A 14,288-nucleotide genomic window follows, 5' to 3' on the forward strand; every position below is an offset into this window, starting at 1 on the left:
AGAATGCTATGCCGTCGAGAAGACCTCAAGGTATCCGTTCTTCTGACGGCTGATGGGGAACTTTCCAGCATACTGGACATAAGTCTACAGTATCACCAATGAACGGTGGGAAAATGACAGTCGTGTGACTATGAGGGTCTTATCACCATTCCACTCGTGTCACAAGGACGAAGTTTTTTTTTCCCCTAACTCCAAGACTCCAAGATAATGCAGCAAAATCAAGGTCGAATTTCCATGATCATGCGTCATTGCCAAGGACCCCGAATGGGTTTTGGCCCTTAGTGTCGGAAACACTTGTGGGCGTATCTTGAGTTGCTTTTTGCTTCTTGGCGCCCTTCTTCGCGGGCACGGTAGAGAATCCGTCGTCGGATCCAGATTGACTGGTAGCCGCGGCCTTTCCCTTGTTGGCAGCCGATGCGCGAGTGCGGATGGGGGAATCAGGGGTGGACTTTTGCTCCACAATCTTCTGCACGTGCGCCTTGATAACTTCCTCGTCGGTGGCTTCGCTGTTCTCACCCTCAATGGCTGCTCTCTGGATTTCGCGGCTGAGGCCCTTGAGAGCGTCCATGCCGGCCTTCTCGGCAGCTTCCATATGGGTTGCCTGCTTGGTGCCAGGATCCTTACGCTTCAAGTACGAACGCACGAAGAAGCGGGCAAACAGGTAAGTCAGGGGGAGGAGGTATGACACATTGAGCCAGATCGCGAACGCCTGGCCTGTAGTGTCCATGCAGGTCACCATCTCCTGGGTGTATCCAGAGCTGGTGATGGGGGCAGCACCAGTGCTGCCAACGTTCTCGGCGATTCCCTCGGCACCAGCGGCGCGGAGGGCAAGCTTCTTCAGCCAAGGAACGACACCTTCTTCAGCGGTGGCAGCAACCACGGTGGGTGCAACCTTGGACAGGTGGCGCAAGGCGGTGCTACCGACGGGGTAGGGGACAGTGTACTCCACGAAGAGGTAGGCAGCAGCCATGTTAGTTCCCAAGACGAATTGGGTAATCTGCATGGTGGTCAAGCTGCGCTTAATCACACCCGGGACACGAATGCGCAAAGCTGTGAAAGTATAGTAGGTGTACTAGATATCCAATTAGTCACTGTGTTGTATACGGTTCTAAGCGAAGGCTTCACATACCATCAGTGCATGGATAGCAGAGTTGACGAGACAGAAGATCCAGATAGGAGCGGCCATGTAACGGATACCAGCCCACATGCACATCATGGCACCGGCGTGGTGGTAAGTCTGCAGGGTGGAGCTCTTCTTGCCCTTTGCCAGGATAATTGCGGTGTCCACGACCTCGTAGAACTTAGAGAGGTAGAAGAGCCAGCCGAAATAAGCGAGGCCCTGGTTCCAGAGACGGCCAACATCCGTCGAATCGGGGAGATCGTTGCTCAGCTTGTAGGCCGGGTTGGAAATTGACCATTCGTCGGTGATAGTGCTGTAAGTTGCGGCATTGCCGTAGCCGCGAGGGCCATTGATCTTGCACAGTGAATCCACGACACCAATCAACCCATTTCTATCGTTGCGATCCGGGAAGGAATTACCAAAGGCCTGGACCATACCCACAAACGTCCACGCAGAGTAGACAGCCAGGAAGACATTGTGCAGCACCACGAAGAGCTTGAACAAAGGCGAATGGCTGAATGCATATGGCTTGTAGCCACGACTCTTATTAATGCGACTGATTATGACGACAGTCAAGGCGTAGACGCTGGCAATAGTAATCGGAACGCGCACATCCAGCACCTGGTTGTAGAGGTCATTGGGGATGTTGAAGGGCTGCTTCCAAGAGAATTCCGACACGTGGGGCGCAGGAATGGTTACAGGAAGCTCAGCTGGAGGGAAGCTGAGAAGGGAAGAGCGAGGGAAGCCGATCCGGATGGTGGCCGGCCCAAATTGGGAAGGCACGTTGAGGTCATACATCGTTGCTCTCCCTATATTGACCAGGGGTTGCGAAGGATTCGAGCGATTGGCAAAAGCCCCAGGGGAAATTCAAGAACGAAGAGAGAGAGAAAAAAAGTAGACCCTCACCAAATCAGTGATAGCCTAAAGAGCGACTCCACTCGCGATAAAAGAAAAAAGACTTATCGCAGTGGAGCCTACGTTTGTTGGGAATTGGGGAACCGAGGTTGACATGTCATTGGGGGAAGGCGACGGGTTTTTGGGTTTGGACATTTTGGGTGAATTGAGCTGAATTGCGCATTTCTTTCTTTCTACATAGTGAAAGATGATGAATTCTAATCATGTATCTTCATTCTTAATTATTCAATACTCTAAGCATGCGACCTTGAGCACATAGGCATCAATACAGAGTAGACGCCTATACCGAATTCAACCGAACCCAACCCAACCCAAATCTCAGCTTTTAAGGCCAAATAAAGTATCGAATCATAATGTGGTCATCCACTCAAGGTCAATCTCCAGGTTTTTCCAGAATTTCATTCCATTGTTCTTGCGTCACACAATGTGGACCTGCTGACTCATCTCGGCTCTAAGTGGATATAACCAGTGGATATACAGTAGGTTCACCGCGGGGGGTTCACTCTGCACGATGATAACATGCACATGCCTGAATACTACTCCCGGGAAAGATCTGTTGTTGGGAAATGATAGTTCGAATATCAGGGGGGCGAATATGCATTGGCAGTTCCCAACATCTTCGGCGCAGTAAGATCGGCCGGATCTTCACATGCGGCCGAGGCCAGGGATGCCAATCATAAGGGAGAATCGGTAAGCTACGTTGTACAAAGTGTCGGAGTATCGGTTTATATTTTGGGGTGATAGTACAACATGAAAATGATAGAAACCCAGCTTCTATGCTATCCAAACACTCCATTGATTTGGCGCCAGGCCCGAGATAAGGTTGTACAAGTCGCATGTGCCCCGCTCAGCGGGGTTTGGTGTTATGAGGTACGGGCGGTGGCGCCGGGACTGATGACTCCTGAGGGAAAGCACCGGGCATCGTAGGCGCAGCGCGCATTTCTGCTCGCTTCGGAGGGGGTGGAGGTGGCTTTTTACGCGCTTGGGTCTCCAAAGTAGGAGAGTTCGGGCTCACCGGTGCTGCTGTCGGTGCTACTGCCGGCGCTACTGTCGGGGCTTTCACCGGTGAATTTGGCCCGGGCGGCCGAGGAATCCGTTTGTTCGCATTGGCCGAAAATTTGCGGTCTTCAACAAAAGTATTGAAGCGTGACGTCACTCCACCCCATTTCTTCTTCCCTATATCAATGGTGTCGGCATGGCGATCGCGAAATCCTGGAGCTGGAGGAAGGAAGTCCGCTGAATTGGCCGGGCGCGGGGCTGGAATCGGCGGAGACCCCTTGTTGGGGGATCCTGAATCGGTGCGCAACTGCGAGAAGCGCGACTGCAAATCCTGAACAGGTGCCTCGTTGGCCTTTGTGGTTTGGGAAGTGCCGGTCGTTCCTCCGATACCAAATTCGGGAACTGACACCCCAGCGTTGGCGAGGCGGGATGCTGCCTCCTGATTCACATATACCTGGGTGGGTGATGGCGACCCAGTAGCGTAGGGTGGTGGGGGAGACGGATTTTGAACAGGCGACTGTTTCCGTGGAGGGAGTCGGGGAGGGAGTTGAGGCTTCGGCTTCAAGACGGTCGGCTTTGCGCTTATGGAAGGAGCAGAAGTTGGTGAGTCGAGGCGTCGGACTGGAGGAGGAGGCAGGTTGATTGTAGACAACCCAGTTGTGTTCACGCGATACGGCACCGGAGGGGACTTTGGCTTTTGTGCTTCCTCTTCCTCCGCTTCAAACATTTGTCGCTGACGGGTATCCTGTTGCTCAATCTGCTCGTGGGCCAGGGGGGCCCCTAGACCTCGCCGGTCCGGGGTTGTCTCGTTCACCGCGGCCGCGCCATGGAAATTGATATGCTTCGGGGGTGGTCCAAACGATGATGGGTCCTTGAGAGATGACAGAGGTTGAGAGACATGTTCACTTTGCTCCGCGCTGGGGTCCCTGCCCTTGCCCATCCATCCCGCCTAAATGTCAGGTTAGTAACCGAGGCATTGGCCACGAACATGGTAACTGACCACTTGATTGATGCCCTTGAAGTCACCACGCCAACTTTCTTTGGCCCCTTCTTTTCCTTTGGGGTGCCAGCCCCCTTTGACAACATTGCTGAATCCACTCATGATAATAGGGTAGATGATCCTTCTAGAATCATTCGGCCACGGTCTTCAAACCCCGCTTACTCCACAGTCACGTGTTTCTTGGTAAGCTTCCCTCAAATAAGGTTGCAGCAGTGACTGTCAACATCCAATGTCGACAGTCTTTCCATACAAAGATCGGATTCGGGATAAGGATCGAAAACATATATATCTTTCAAAATTCACATACTAACTGTGGCTTTCTCACCTGACACCTCCTTGGTTTGCTTCAAATATCCTGACCTTCCGCGTCCTATCAATTTGGATACAAGGCAACAACAAAGTCCAAGAGCAAAGTTGCAAGGAAACACCAGCACAATTATGGGAGGGGCTTGATCAAATTTCTGACAGAGATGTAGAGAATACAAACCTATCCTTACGACATTGACTGCCAGCAGCTCTGCCAGATCAAAAGTCAAAAACTCCACACATGACAGGTTATGGATGTCACCATAATGTTCGATCCAACGTTGAAGAGTTCGAGACGGAAGAACAAACTGAATAGAGGTGGGCGCGCAAGGTTTGCTACTGATCCCTGGCTGCGGATGCTCGAGTGAAATGCACATACTCAGGAGACTACCGAAATACGAGGGATCAACAAGGAGTGGGTTTGATCTAATACGAGATGAGTGCCTCTGGACTGTAGTGTTTGATTATCCATTCCGGTTTTCTTCATGTCCATACGAATACGAAGTACATAAGAGGGGTCCCAGGATATCTATTGATTGATGTCAAGAAGCCGTTTAATGTTTTAGGAGTTTAAATTCTAATGCCAAAATACCGCAGACAATTGTGTACCACGGTGGATTATCAACACCAATCATAATCAGCAAGTCTGACATGGAGCCCCCGAGTGCTTCTGGCTAAACGCAAAACAGCTAGACTTGCCGCCGATCTTACGTGCCGCCCCCAAATGTGAGCCGCCCTCTTTAATTATAGATTTTGACAATGCGGGCGTTTAGTATTACGCGGTCAATGAATCTGATTCTGAAGGAGCCACCTGGACCAACACATCCGATTGAACGTAAGCGTATCTGTAATGAAAGGAGGACGTGTCGCACTGCAAAACCCCAGTGTCCACCTTCTCCACTCCATAATCCTTGGTGACATCCTTCGTACTTTTTATGTTCTTCTCATATCGTGATTATTTGCTGTGTTTGGTTCTCTCCCTTTACTCTGTCGTGAAGACATTCAGAAATTAATGAACTCGAGGCACACCGGTCTAAAACAGAAGTGCAATACGCCGAGCGTGTTAGCTTATGCCCTATTGAGTAGCATCTATTTTGGCCCCCGATCACCCATTGTGCCGCTTTAGTCCTTGCTCCCTTTGTTTGAATTCTATCTTGAAGATCTTTGGCGCTCAGCAAGTCTTTTTACCGATCTGCAACAATTATGGCGATACTAGAATTCTTGAGGAGGCAGACAGCGCCCCAGAATACTGGAGGGAGTCCTAGTGATAATAATGAGCATACTGCCACGACTCAGCATCCCACGGAAGTTGTTCAATCGGCTGCAACTATGACTACGACACAGAGTCAACTGGGGGCGACGCTCCTCAGTGGAGCCGCAACAACGGCGACAGCATCTACGGCGTTAATAACAAGTCCCACGGCTACCTCTACCTCGAGCTCTACCACTACCACTGCGGCAGCCAGTCACTCAGGCGGAGAGTCAATAACCACAAAGCTAGCTATCGCTCTTCCTATAGCCATCGTCGGCGCTTTGGCAATCACGGCTATAGTATTCTTCCTCATCCGTCGTCGTCGCCGCAAGCAACGTGGTGCAGTCCCCACATCACCAACCTACGACACAGACGAAAGAGAAATCATCTCAACTACACAGATACTGTCCGGCCCGCCCATGTCCCAGATCATGGATGTTCCAGCAATTCGAGATAGTGAGGTGTCGGCGGGACAGATGGCAGCGCATGAGTCTCATTCGGAGATGGGCTATGGGGTGACGGTTTCGAGGGATCAGAGGCCCAATGCGACGGAGCAGACTTCGCCAGCGAATGCGGTAGGATCGCAGATACGTTTGCCTTCTGAAAATCATGGGGCCGCTGATGATGATCTGGTTTCGGTTGTTTCTGATGAGCACCGTGCTCATGGGCATGATTATGATGATATGTCTTCGGTGTCGTCCTTTGATGGAAGTAGCCCTAGGCCGAACGACCATCAACATCCGTTCCGATGAAGGACGATTATAGGCTTTTATATTCTTGCAAGTGTATTTGAGCCATGGCGCTGAATTTTTGTTTTATATTGACACCCCATGCTGCATATCTCCAATGTCAAGGTTTCACCACTTTACTTAAGATTTCGGATGAGTAATCAGAGACATCGTGAAAGGTACTTTTAATTGGTAAGGTGCTCCTATGGCTGTTGGCCCATAAAATTCATATATAGAATATCTGCGGACGGCTAAAGCTTACCGACCTCCACCAAGGTCAGGCTTCCACTCTTGAACCAGACCCTTGGACAGTTCGCGGAGTGCCATGGTGGCATACTGACTCGATCCCAACTGAAATTTCAGCACGATAGCTAACTTGTCACCAGCGGGGGCATTGGATTCAGCAGCAGGAGCTTCTGGCTTCGATTCCAGGTTCTCCAAATCGGTCTTGACGAATTGCTGATCCTCCTTGGAATACAGCTTAATGTCGTAGGAATAGTCAGCGCCCATGCGGCTGAAAATCTTGCGGTAGCTGCCACTGAGACTGGCATCCTTCCACTTGCGTCGCATATTGAACGGATCCAGACCGCCGCCCCGCTCGCTGGCCATGAACTCGCGGTAGAAGTCGGTCATCTTATTGGGAGGGTAGATGACATCGAATCCAGGAAGGGGAAGAACAATGTCGAAGAGAGAGTACTTGCCGCTCGCAACCTCCTCCGCTGTCAGAGCGCGCGCCCGCGTGAACATGTCATCAGTGGAGTTGGCGCTATCTCCGCCTTGGGGCACCACAATGATCTCTCCATCCGCATCAATGGTATCGGAGTTCTCAGCTGCGCCCTTTTCCTTGTCTCGGTGCTCCTGCACAATAACAAGATCGCCCTCGACCACTTTGTCGCCGTAGAGACGCCAGCGTTCACTAGCAGCACAGTTCCATACGAGGGACTGGTACGCATGTACGTACATGAGTCGCAGGTTCCGAGGAATAGCCTGCAGAGCTCCGAGATAATCATTATTTCCGTAGCCCTGTTGACGAATGATACTGGCCTCTGCGGAGAACTTCCGCGGGAGCTCGTTCAGAGCATCGTTAATGTTGCCTGTGGTCTTGAAAATATGGATCGCCTTGGCGCGGGACTTGTCATCAGTGCTGATGAGAGCGGTTGAGGCTTCGCCTTCCTCTGCCGCGGCGAGAACATGAGGGGGGTAGTGCAGAATAGCATTGCAGGCACCCTCAAAATCATCCTGAAGAATCTTAACACCAACTGTGTCGGTGCGAGTCGAGAAAGTTCCAAATCGCTGCAGTCCATAATAGTTGAAGTAACCACGGTCGTGGAGGTTCTTCAACGAGGACCCAACGATCTCGGTGGCCTTCGCGACAGCAGCTTGGGGGTCTTGAAGGCTAACGCCGGGAACTTGGCAGTCGCGAAGTGTGATAACAAACTCATTCCCGTGAAGATCTCCAAGCTCCAGGCCGTGCTTGCGGTACTCGAAATCGCCCAAACGAGCATTACGAAGGGTAGCGTTCAGCTTGGCAAGCCGGTGGGCGTGAACGCGGACAACACAGGCGCGCTGTGCAGTGACGCCACGGCGATCCTTGGTACCAGCAAACTGGAACAACTTGGCGTTCATCTTCATCTGACGAGCCAAAAATGAGATTACCTCCATGGTGTCCTTGTTCTCTTTGTAGATTGTGAAATGAAGGTATTGACCACCCAACTCATCCCAGCTCACCCGGCCACTTCCGGAACGGCCACCGCCACGTCCACTCTGCTGCTGAGCGTTGCGCTTGAAGCGGTTGGCGGCCGGCATTATGGCAAGGTTGCCCTCGTTATCGGTAGTAGACTCCAGCTGTGACTTGAAGATACGACGAATCGCCATGTGAATCTTGGTACGTTGGTCCCGGTCGGTCACCTGAAGGGTGACCTTTCCAAATTCAGTCGGTCTGGCTTTGCGATCGGCCATGGCGCGCGCATGGATGTCAATGGTGTCTGTAGCATTTTGTTCACCGAGACATTCACAGAGCAAGGCCCTGTCTTCTTCCGATAATTTGAACTCGGCATCGGGGGCCTCTTCCTTCGCGGAAGGTGCAGGCTCTTGGGTTTCAGGCTGTTGTGTCTCGTTCTTCTTCTCGCTCAGAGCCTCGGGTACGGATGGGTTTCGGAGATGAAGGACTTGACCGGAGGGTGTGATCTCATTGACCAGGAAGTCAGTGTATCTGAATTAAGCGTGTTAGTAAGAGTGGTAATATCTCCCTGCTCAAGACTGCGCACCTCTTCTTCAAGGTACCGGAGAATCCATCGATGTTTCCGGTAACCAGCTCCCTGATGCCGACTTCTCGTTCCTTTGCAGCCTGCGCATCCTCTACAGCCTCAGTCTTGGGCAGCACATCAACAATGACGTCAGCTTCAGACACATCGGTCTTTTGCCGCTTCTGCGGCGGCTCGACAACTTCTGGGCGATCCATTGTAGCGTGATGAATCGAAGTCGTTGCGTCGTTGCAGAACTTTTGGTCACGTATCGGGAATAGCGCAGTAGGGCCAGCCCTAAGATCCGGATCGGGAAGTTTCATAACAGTCAGATGAGGCTCTTACTTTTCTCTGTAGGACGAATATAAGGATTAAAACGACACTCTTATTTTATGAATCGATCATGACAGGATGCTATTGAATAGCTGGCTCTTCCAGCTGTGTTTCCAGGGCTTCCAAGTGCCCCCAAATCGATGATTGACACAAGCATGGGGACTGTTCATCCCTTCCGCTTTACTATGCCTTTGTCCATTTGCCCAAGCATTAATGGGCAAAACACACAATCCCCCGAATTCTTTTCCCTCTTTGGCTTCAGATCCATTGACACATAATGTCTCTTGTAGACGATGAAAAGGGGCCCATGTCACACGCTGCGACGGGGCCTCTGAAACCCGGGGACCCAATTCCCCAAGGGCAGCATCGGCCTCAATTGATCTCGTAATCAGTGGATGTGAAGCAGGTAAACTATCTGTCAATACATCCAGTATGGCGTCGGTGAAAACCCCCGGACCAGTTATTTCAAGCGTCGTTAATTCGTTGTAACGCGGACCTATAAAGAAATTACTCTCGTCCAAGTGGCGCTTGGTGTGCGATATGACTCGAACAATCACTTCTCGCAACAACGGACTAAAACGTCGCGGTGCGTAGATTGTGTATTGGAGGAATCCGTAGGGACGCGCCCAGTGCCAGAAGTGCATTTCCTCAGAGGTGGCAAAGGGTTCGTCGATCTCGATCCCAAGGACGAGGGAAACATCAGCGCTCTCGTTGAATACCAAATCTTTTGTCGCCGGGCAGTCTTTGATCTTGCGGGCTGGAACCACATCCATGTCTGCATAGTAGCCACCAGAGTACCACAGCACAAGGTACCGTAGTAAATCACTCCGCTGGACGAAATGCGGATAGGAATGGTAAAGACTGGCAAGACCGGGCACGGAGGAAAAGGTAATTGTGACAAGCTCTTCAGCCAATTCGCCGGTGATGAGCTATAGTGCATGAAGAAATAAAGTATTTAGCCAAGGGAGCACGATACCAGCCAAGAGGCTTGGGTTTCACCTTGTATGACCATTCGGGATTCTTTTCCTCCATCTGCAGTGAATATGGACCGCGATTCTCAGGCGTCGGAGCATCTTGCAGAAGCATCTGCCATATCATATCCCACGATTCATCACCACCGTGTAGTGCCCGTTCGTGCTTCTCAATGTCTTGCAAGGCATCCGATATCCGTTGTTCATATTTGACATCAGGATTTGTGCGGAATCCGGAACGATGTAGATATCGGGGTTCTTTCTCGGTCTGCATGTCTGGGCGGAGGTTCAGAGCGCTCTCCAGTGACGCTAGAGCGTTTATAATAGTAAACATCACTAGACAAGCGATCCCCGAGGCAATGTTTAGTCGCCCTCGAGATCTAAAAATTCGCAATCGCGGAGGCATGGTTGACGATGCATGGCTGGAGTCGGGGGAGACGAACGCTATGAACAGAGCACATCGAGGCAGTGCACAGTTGTAAGGCTCGCAAATGACCTAGGGACTAAGGCTGAACAGTTCTCGAAACATTAGCAGACTTGGCGTCCATCTTCTGGTTGGGTGGGTATTGGTTGTAACTGCTGGACCCTTGGTATAGTCTGCGGGGCGGGCTTTAGTGCTTATTGCTGTGAGCCCCGTTCCCCACAAATCCCCAAAATAGATGCGACATGAAATTCTATCTTGTGCCTCCAAAGCTATTCAGTTTCCCTAGCCAAAAATAAGTACACATTTTATCAATCCTCACATTGATCTATAGCCAAGCTGTTCGAACCCCCCTCTTATTTATTTGTTTGCATCGCTTTACTTACAAGCAATGCCCCATTTGCCGGAATCGGAACATTTGAGACATGATTGGTACCAATCTTGGAAGCTATTAAGCAGTAATCCAGCCAAGGTCCATTAGGTACCTAAACAGGTTGTTAAATTCATGCCTGTCCGAAATCATATCATTCCATTCCGTCATCAGTCATTATTCGTACAGTACAGTTCCCGATGGTCCAACTGCAAACCCCTCCATGCAACCTGGATCCCATTTGTAGATCCTTTAGTACCATAGAAGCCTTAATCCAACACAACAACATTATCAATATCGTCATCAGACACAACAACACATGCATCGTCGTCATCATCAGACACAACAACACAAGCATCATCGTCATCAGTATGGGCCGGACGCAAAACCATCTCGATCTTCTTCGCTTCCTCGCTTCCTTCCCAAGCCTTCTTGATTGCTTTAACCTCAGGCCATACCCTCTCTCGCGCCTCGCATCGTTCCAATCCAGATGCAAGTAGCCTTTCATAAGGCGTGTGGTTATGCCGGATATGAGCTTCAACGGCGAGCGTAGCCTTACGTTTATCTGTCGTAGTCGAAGTACGTCCTACCCGCCCAGACCCCTTGAGGAATGCGTGGTTCAGGATTATTTCGAGCGTCTCATTGGGCATCAATGGAAACACATTGCGGAGCAATTTCCGGCCACGCGTGATGAAAGTTCCATCGCGGACTTTGACAGCGCTGGCACGTTTTTCTGCCGTTGAAGTTGCGAGCTTGGACACATTTGTATAGATTTCTTCTGGGACTCTGATGCCCAAGGTTCGCTTGGCAGCCTTGTCCTGTGGTTTTGTCAGTAGTGAGGTCTCGGTGCAATTGTGTTTGTTGTAGACTTGGAATGACTCACATAAACGAGGTAGACTAACCGATTGGACGTCTTGGTATTAGTTCGGCAGTGTCTGGTTATGTACACGTCGCCTTTGGGGACAAACACATAGCCTTCCGGCATGGCGGCACGCTCAAATATGTTCTGTGTAACGGTAAGTATTCGGACTGCCCGGCCAATTATCAAAGTATTGGATAGTGATATACTTCTTCTAACGGATCTTCTGAGTCAGGAAGGATGCCAGGTTTTGACGGAGCCTTGGATCTGGGGGGCTTAGATCTGGAGATCAGTGAAGAGTTGCGAGAGCCTGTGGCGTTTGGGGAGGAGGCGAGGTCTGAGGAGCGTTTATGGACTCTTCGATGGCGTCGACCAGTGAATCTCTTCCGGCGATGAATTTCTGGCTTTGTGCGTGGTATCATAATGGAATTGTGCAGTGAGGGTGGAACAAGGGTGGTAAGAGTTTGAGTCAACAATGCCCGGGGATGTTGCCTGTGGTTTTTGAGCCCTTTCGTGGTACGTGATCGACAAATACCCTTTGACTGATTCCCGTCTTTTCGTTCAAGGCTATCTAAGGCTTCGATGAGCAATCTCTTTGAACTCACTATTTGAGACACCCGTTGAATGCGGCGTTTGATCGAAGTGGCTGTGGGGTGACATGTGCCTGAGATATCAGGCTGCCAGGGGAAGACTTTCAGATCCATGGATGGAATATCTCTAGTCCCGAGGTCGTATACACAGGGCTAATTCGCAATAATATTGTATAATTATCTGAATGAAGGACAAGCCAGACAAGTAGCCCAGGAGACTAATAGTTCAAAATGACTATTGGTGGAAATTTCCAGTATTTATCTCAACAAATAGGGAGATATATATCTTGTCAAGTGTGGCGATATGCGTGCGTTCACCTGCCCAGGTCGGCATTGGGATTTAGTAGTAATTATATAATAGTCTTCCAAGGTTAGAATAAATGATAGAGACAAGAAAGAACATAATACATATATCTCTATCTTCGCGAATCCCACCAGGCGGCGAAATAATAGGTACGGGATTTATTATATCGGAAGGTACTCCGTACTTGGAGAAATATGAACCTCCGGGGCCGAAGTCTCTCAGTGTTTCAAAATGTGACTTGATATGTATTCAAGTTCAAACATTCAAAGGAAGCTTGATTCTTCGGCCCTGGAGAGGCCCACGCTGTCAGTACCTGCTCTGGAGGTCGGCAATGAGTGGCCTAAGCACCAATGAAAGGCACGATCCAATAATAGATCTGACAAAGATCATAAGCGGGGTACAATTTTACAGCTAGACGAGCTCTAGGGCTGCGTACTTTGTACTGCGTAATGTAGACCGGGGAAACAGCATGGGACTGGAGCCGTACGGGGCCATCGCAGCTTCAGTGGAGCCAGACCTTGATCAAGTGTTTTGCCGCAGGCATGGATTACAGGTTTAGGCACGTTGTTTGCTTCCGTACGTACAGTCAGGAAATCAAGATCCGGAACAGGATCCGCAGCGGATCCGTGCCCAACTGCACCTAATCCATGATTCGGCCCAGTCAGAAGCGCCACGGCGTGACCCATCTCCACCGGTCGCCAGGGGATCGGATGGAGGATGGAAAAATGCTTCCGAAACAGCGAAAGACTCTGGATGGAATTGTGATCAACGAGATCTGGAAAGAAACGGCATCGGATCCCGGTAGGCGGGGGAGCTCAAGGTGGGGATTCGAACAAACTGCGGGAGAAAGTCGGAATCCGAGACCCCATCGTTGGCTATCCGCATGCTCAGGTGGAAGTATTAAATCTGAGATGAGGGGGCAAAAGTACAGTGACAGGTAGACCACAATTAACGGACATGAGCCGCGAATCACGCAAGGGCGAACGAAGCGACGCTAGCGCAGGACCAAGATCCAGGTGCGCCAAGCTGGCTCGTATGCCAGGGGCCGCGAATTAGCTGTGGGCGATCCTCGAATGAGACTATGCAGGAACCAACGAGAAGGGAACCTTGGAACTCAATCATCCTGGTTGCAGAGGGGTCTTCTCCCCAGTGGTTATCGAGCCCCCTCTGGCCCCCGGGGAAGATGATGGGATTAGAATCATCTTTTCTCCATAGAAATCCAAACACATGGACTCTGGAGACTGGAGAGACTCGAACTCGATAGCAGATACTCTCTCCACTTTCAGGGGACATGTCGTCATCGGTCAGATTGGCCCGCTCTGGGGCTCACGGACAAAGCGTGAGATACAACTGGCTCGTTTCCTATGAAAGCTTGGAACCCCGAACAAGGCTCGATCTCGTCGGCCCAAATACGGTTCTAGATCGGCAGTCTTTTCCCCAAGGAGAGTGATTACTCCGGAGGTTCAATAGCATTTCAGCTGGGCGGTGCACATGTGAGCTGAGAGATTCCACGGAGTATGACTTTTCCTTATCGCGGGGGTTTTCTGCCCATGTATAACAAAATTGTACTCTGCTGCTATTATAGAGAGTAATTCCAAGTATAAAGCAAACATCGGAACCTTTATAGTGGAGATCGGTGGAGGCTCATCTCAAAGAGAGGAAAGGTCCCCACGCGTGAAGAAAAAAAAAAAAAAAAAAGTGACAAACAGAGAAAAAGGAAAACAGATTTTCTTTATCTCCAAATCCAATTTCCCCGTTCTCCTTACGAACGAACTCTATTTAGGATCATTGGACAAGGAACTTTAGGACCTTTGAACAAGATTGAAACTTTACCTTTGGTTTCGAATTGGCCCCCAATTAAAAACCTCCCCAATCTA

General features: G+C 50.4%; 6 protein-coding genes across 6 annotated transcripts; 1 reads left to right on the forward strand and 5 right to left on the reverse strand.

Moving 5' to 3' along the window:
* Positions 1–238: 238 nt before the first annotated feature.
* Positions 239–2,025, reverse strand: N7503_012113 (elongation of very long chain fatty acids protein; the record flags this gene model as incomplete). The annotated part of the gene is made up of 2 exons (XM_057071659.1): positions 1,130–2,025; positions 239–1,072 (listed from the first exon to the last, which is right to left on the reverse strand). The coding sequence occupies exons 1-2, from the start codon at positions 1,916–1,918 to the stop codon at positions 239–241; spliced, it is 1,623 nt and encodes a 540-aa protein (XP_056918270.1). The 5' UTR covers positions 1,919–2,025.
* An 857-nt stretch (positions 2,026–2,882) lies between these two features.
* Positions 2,883–4,136, reverse strand: N7503_012114 (uncharacterized protein; the record flags this gene model as incomplete). The annotated part of the gene is made up of 2 exons (XM_057071660.1): positions 2,883–3,983; positions 4,035–4,136. 2 exons carry the CDS (start codon positions 4,134–4,136, stop codon positions 2,883–2,885), a joined length of 1,203 nt encoding a protein of 400 aa, XP_056918271.1.
* A 1,407-nt stretch (positions 4,137–5,543) lies between these two features.
* On the forward strand, positions 5,544–6,344 carry N7503_012115 (uncharacterized protein; the record flags this gene model as incomplete). The annotated part of the gene is made up of 1 exon (XM_057071661.1): positions 5,544–6,344. One exon carries the CDS (start codon positions 5,544–5,546, stop codon positions 6,342–6,344), a length of 801 nt encoding a protein of 266 aa, XP_056918272.1.
* Positions 6,345–6,578: 234 nt separating this feature from the next.
* On the reverse strand, positions 6,579–8,781 carry N7503_012116 (pseudouridine synthase PUS7; the record flags this gene model as incomplete). Its single annotated transcript, XM_057071662.1, has 2 exons — positions 6,579–8,532; positions 8,588–8,781. The coding sequence occupies 2 exons, from the start codon at positions 8,779–8,781 to the stop codon at positions 6,579–6,581; spliced, it is 2,148 nt and encodes a 715-aa protein (XP_056918273.1).
* A 183-nt stretch (positions 8,782–8,964) lies between these two features.
* N7503_012117 (uncharacterized protein) lies at positions 8,965–10,141 on the reverse strand (the record flags this gene model as incomplete). The annotated part of the gene is made up of 2 exons (XM_057071663.1): positions 8,965–9,825; positions 9,896–10,141. 2 exons carry the CDS (start codon positions 10,139–10,141, stop codon positions 8,965–8,967), a joined length of 1,107 nt encoding a protein of 368 aa, XP_056918274.1.
* A 786-nt stretch (positions 10,142–10,927) lies between these two features.
* On the reverse strand, positions 10,928–11,939 carry N7503_012118 (DUF2293 domain-containing protein; the record flags this gene model as incomplete). Its single annotated transcript, XM_057071664.1, has 3 exons — positions 10,928–11,476; positions 11,542–11,664; positions 11,727–11,939. The coding sequence occupies 3 exons, from the start codon at positions 11,937–11,939 to the stop codon at positions 10,928–10,930; spliced, it is 885 nt and encodes a 294-aa protein (XP_056918275.1).
* Between the last annotated feature and the right edge of the window lie 2,349 nt (positions 11,940–14,288).

This window comes from Penicillium pulvis (genome assembly GCF_028828015.1).
Source record: "Penicillium pulvis strain IBT 33274 chromosome Unknown scaffold_8_segment0_segment0, whole genome shotgun sequence".
NCBI classification, from domain to species: Eukaryota; Fungi; Ascomycota; class Eurotiomycetes; order Eurotiales; family Aspergillaceae; genus Penicillium; species Penicillium pulvis.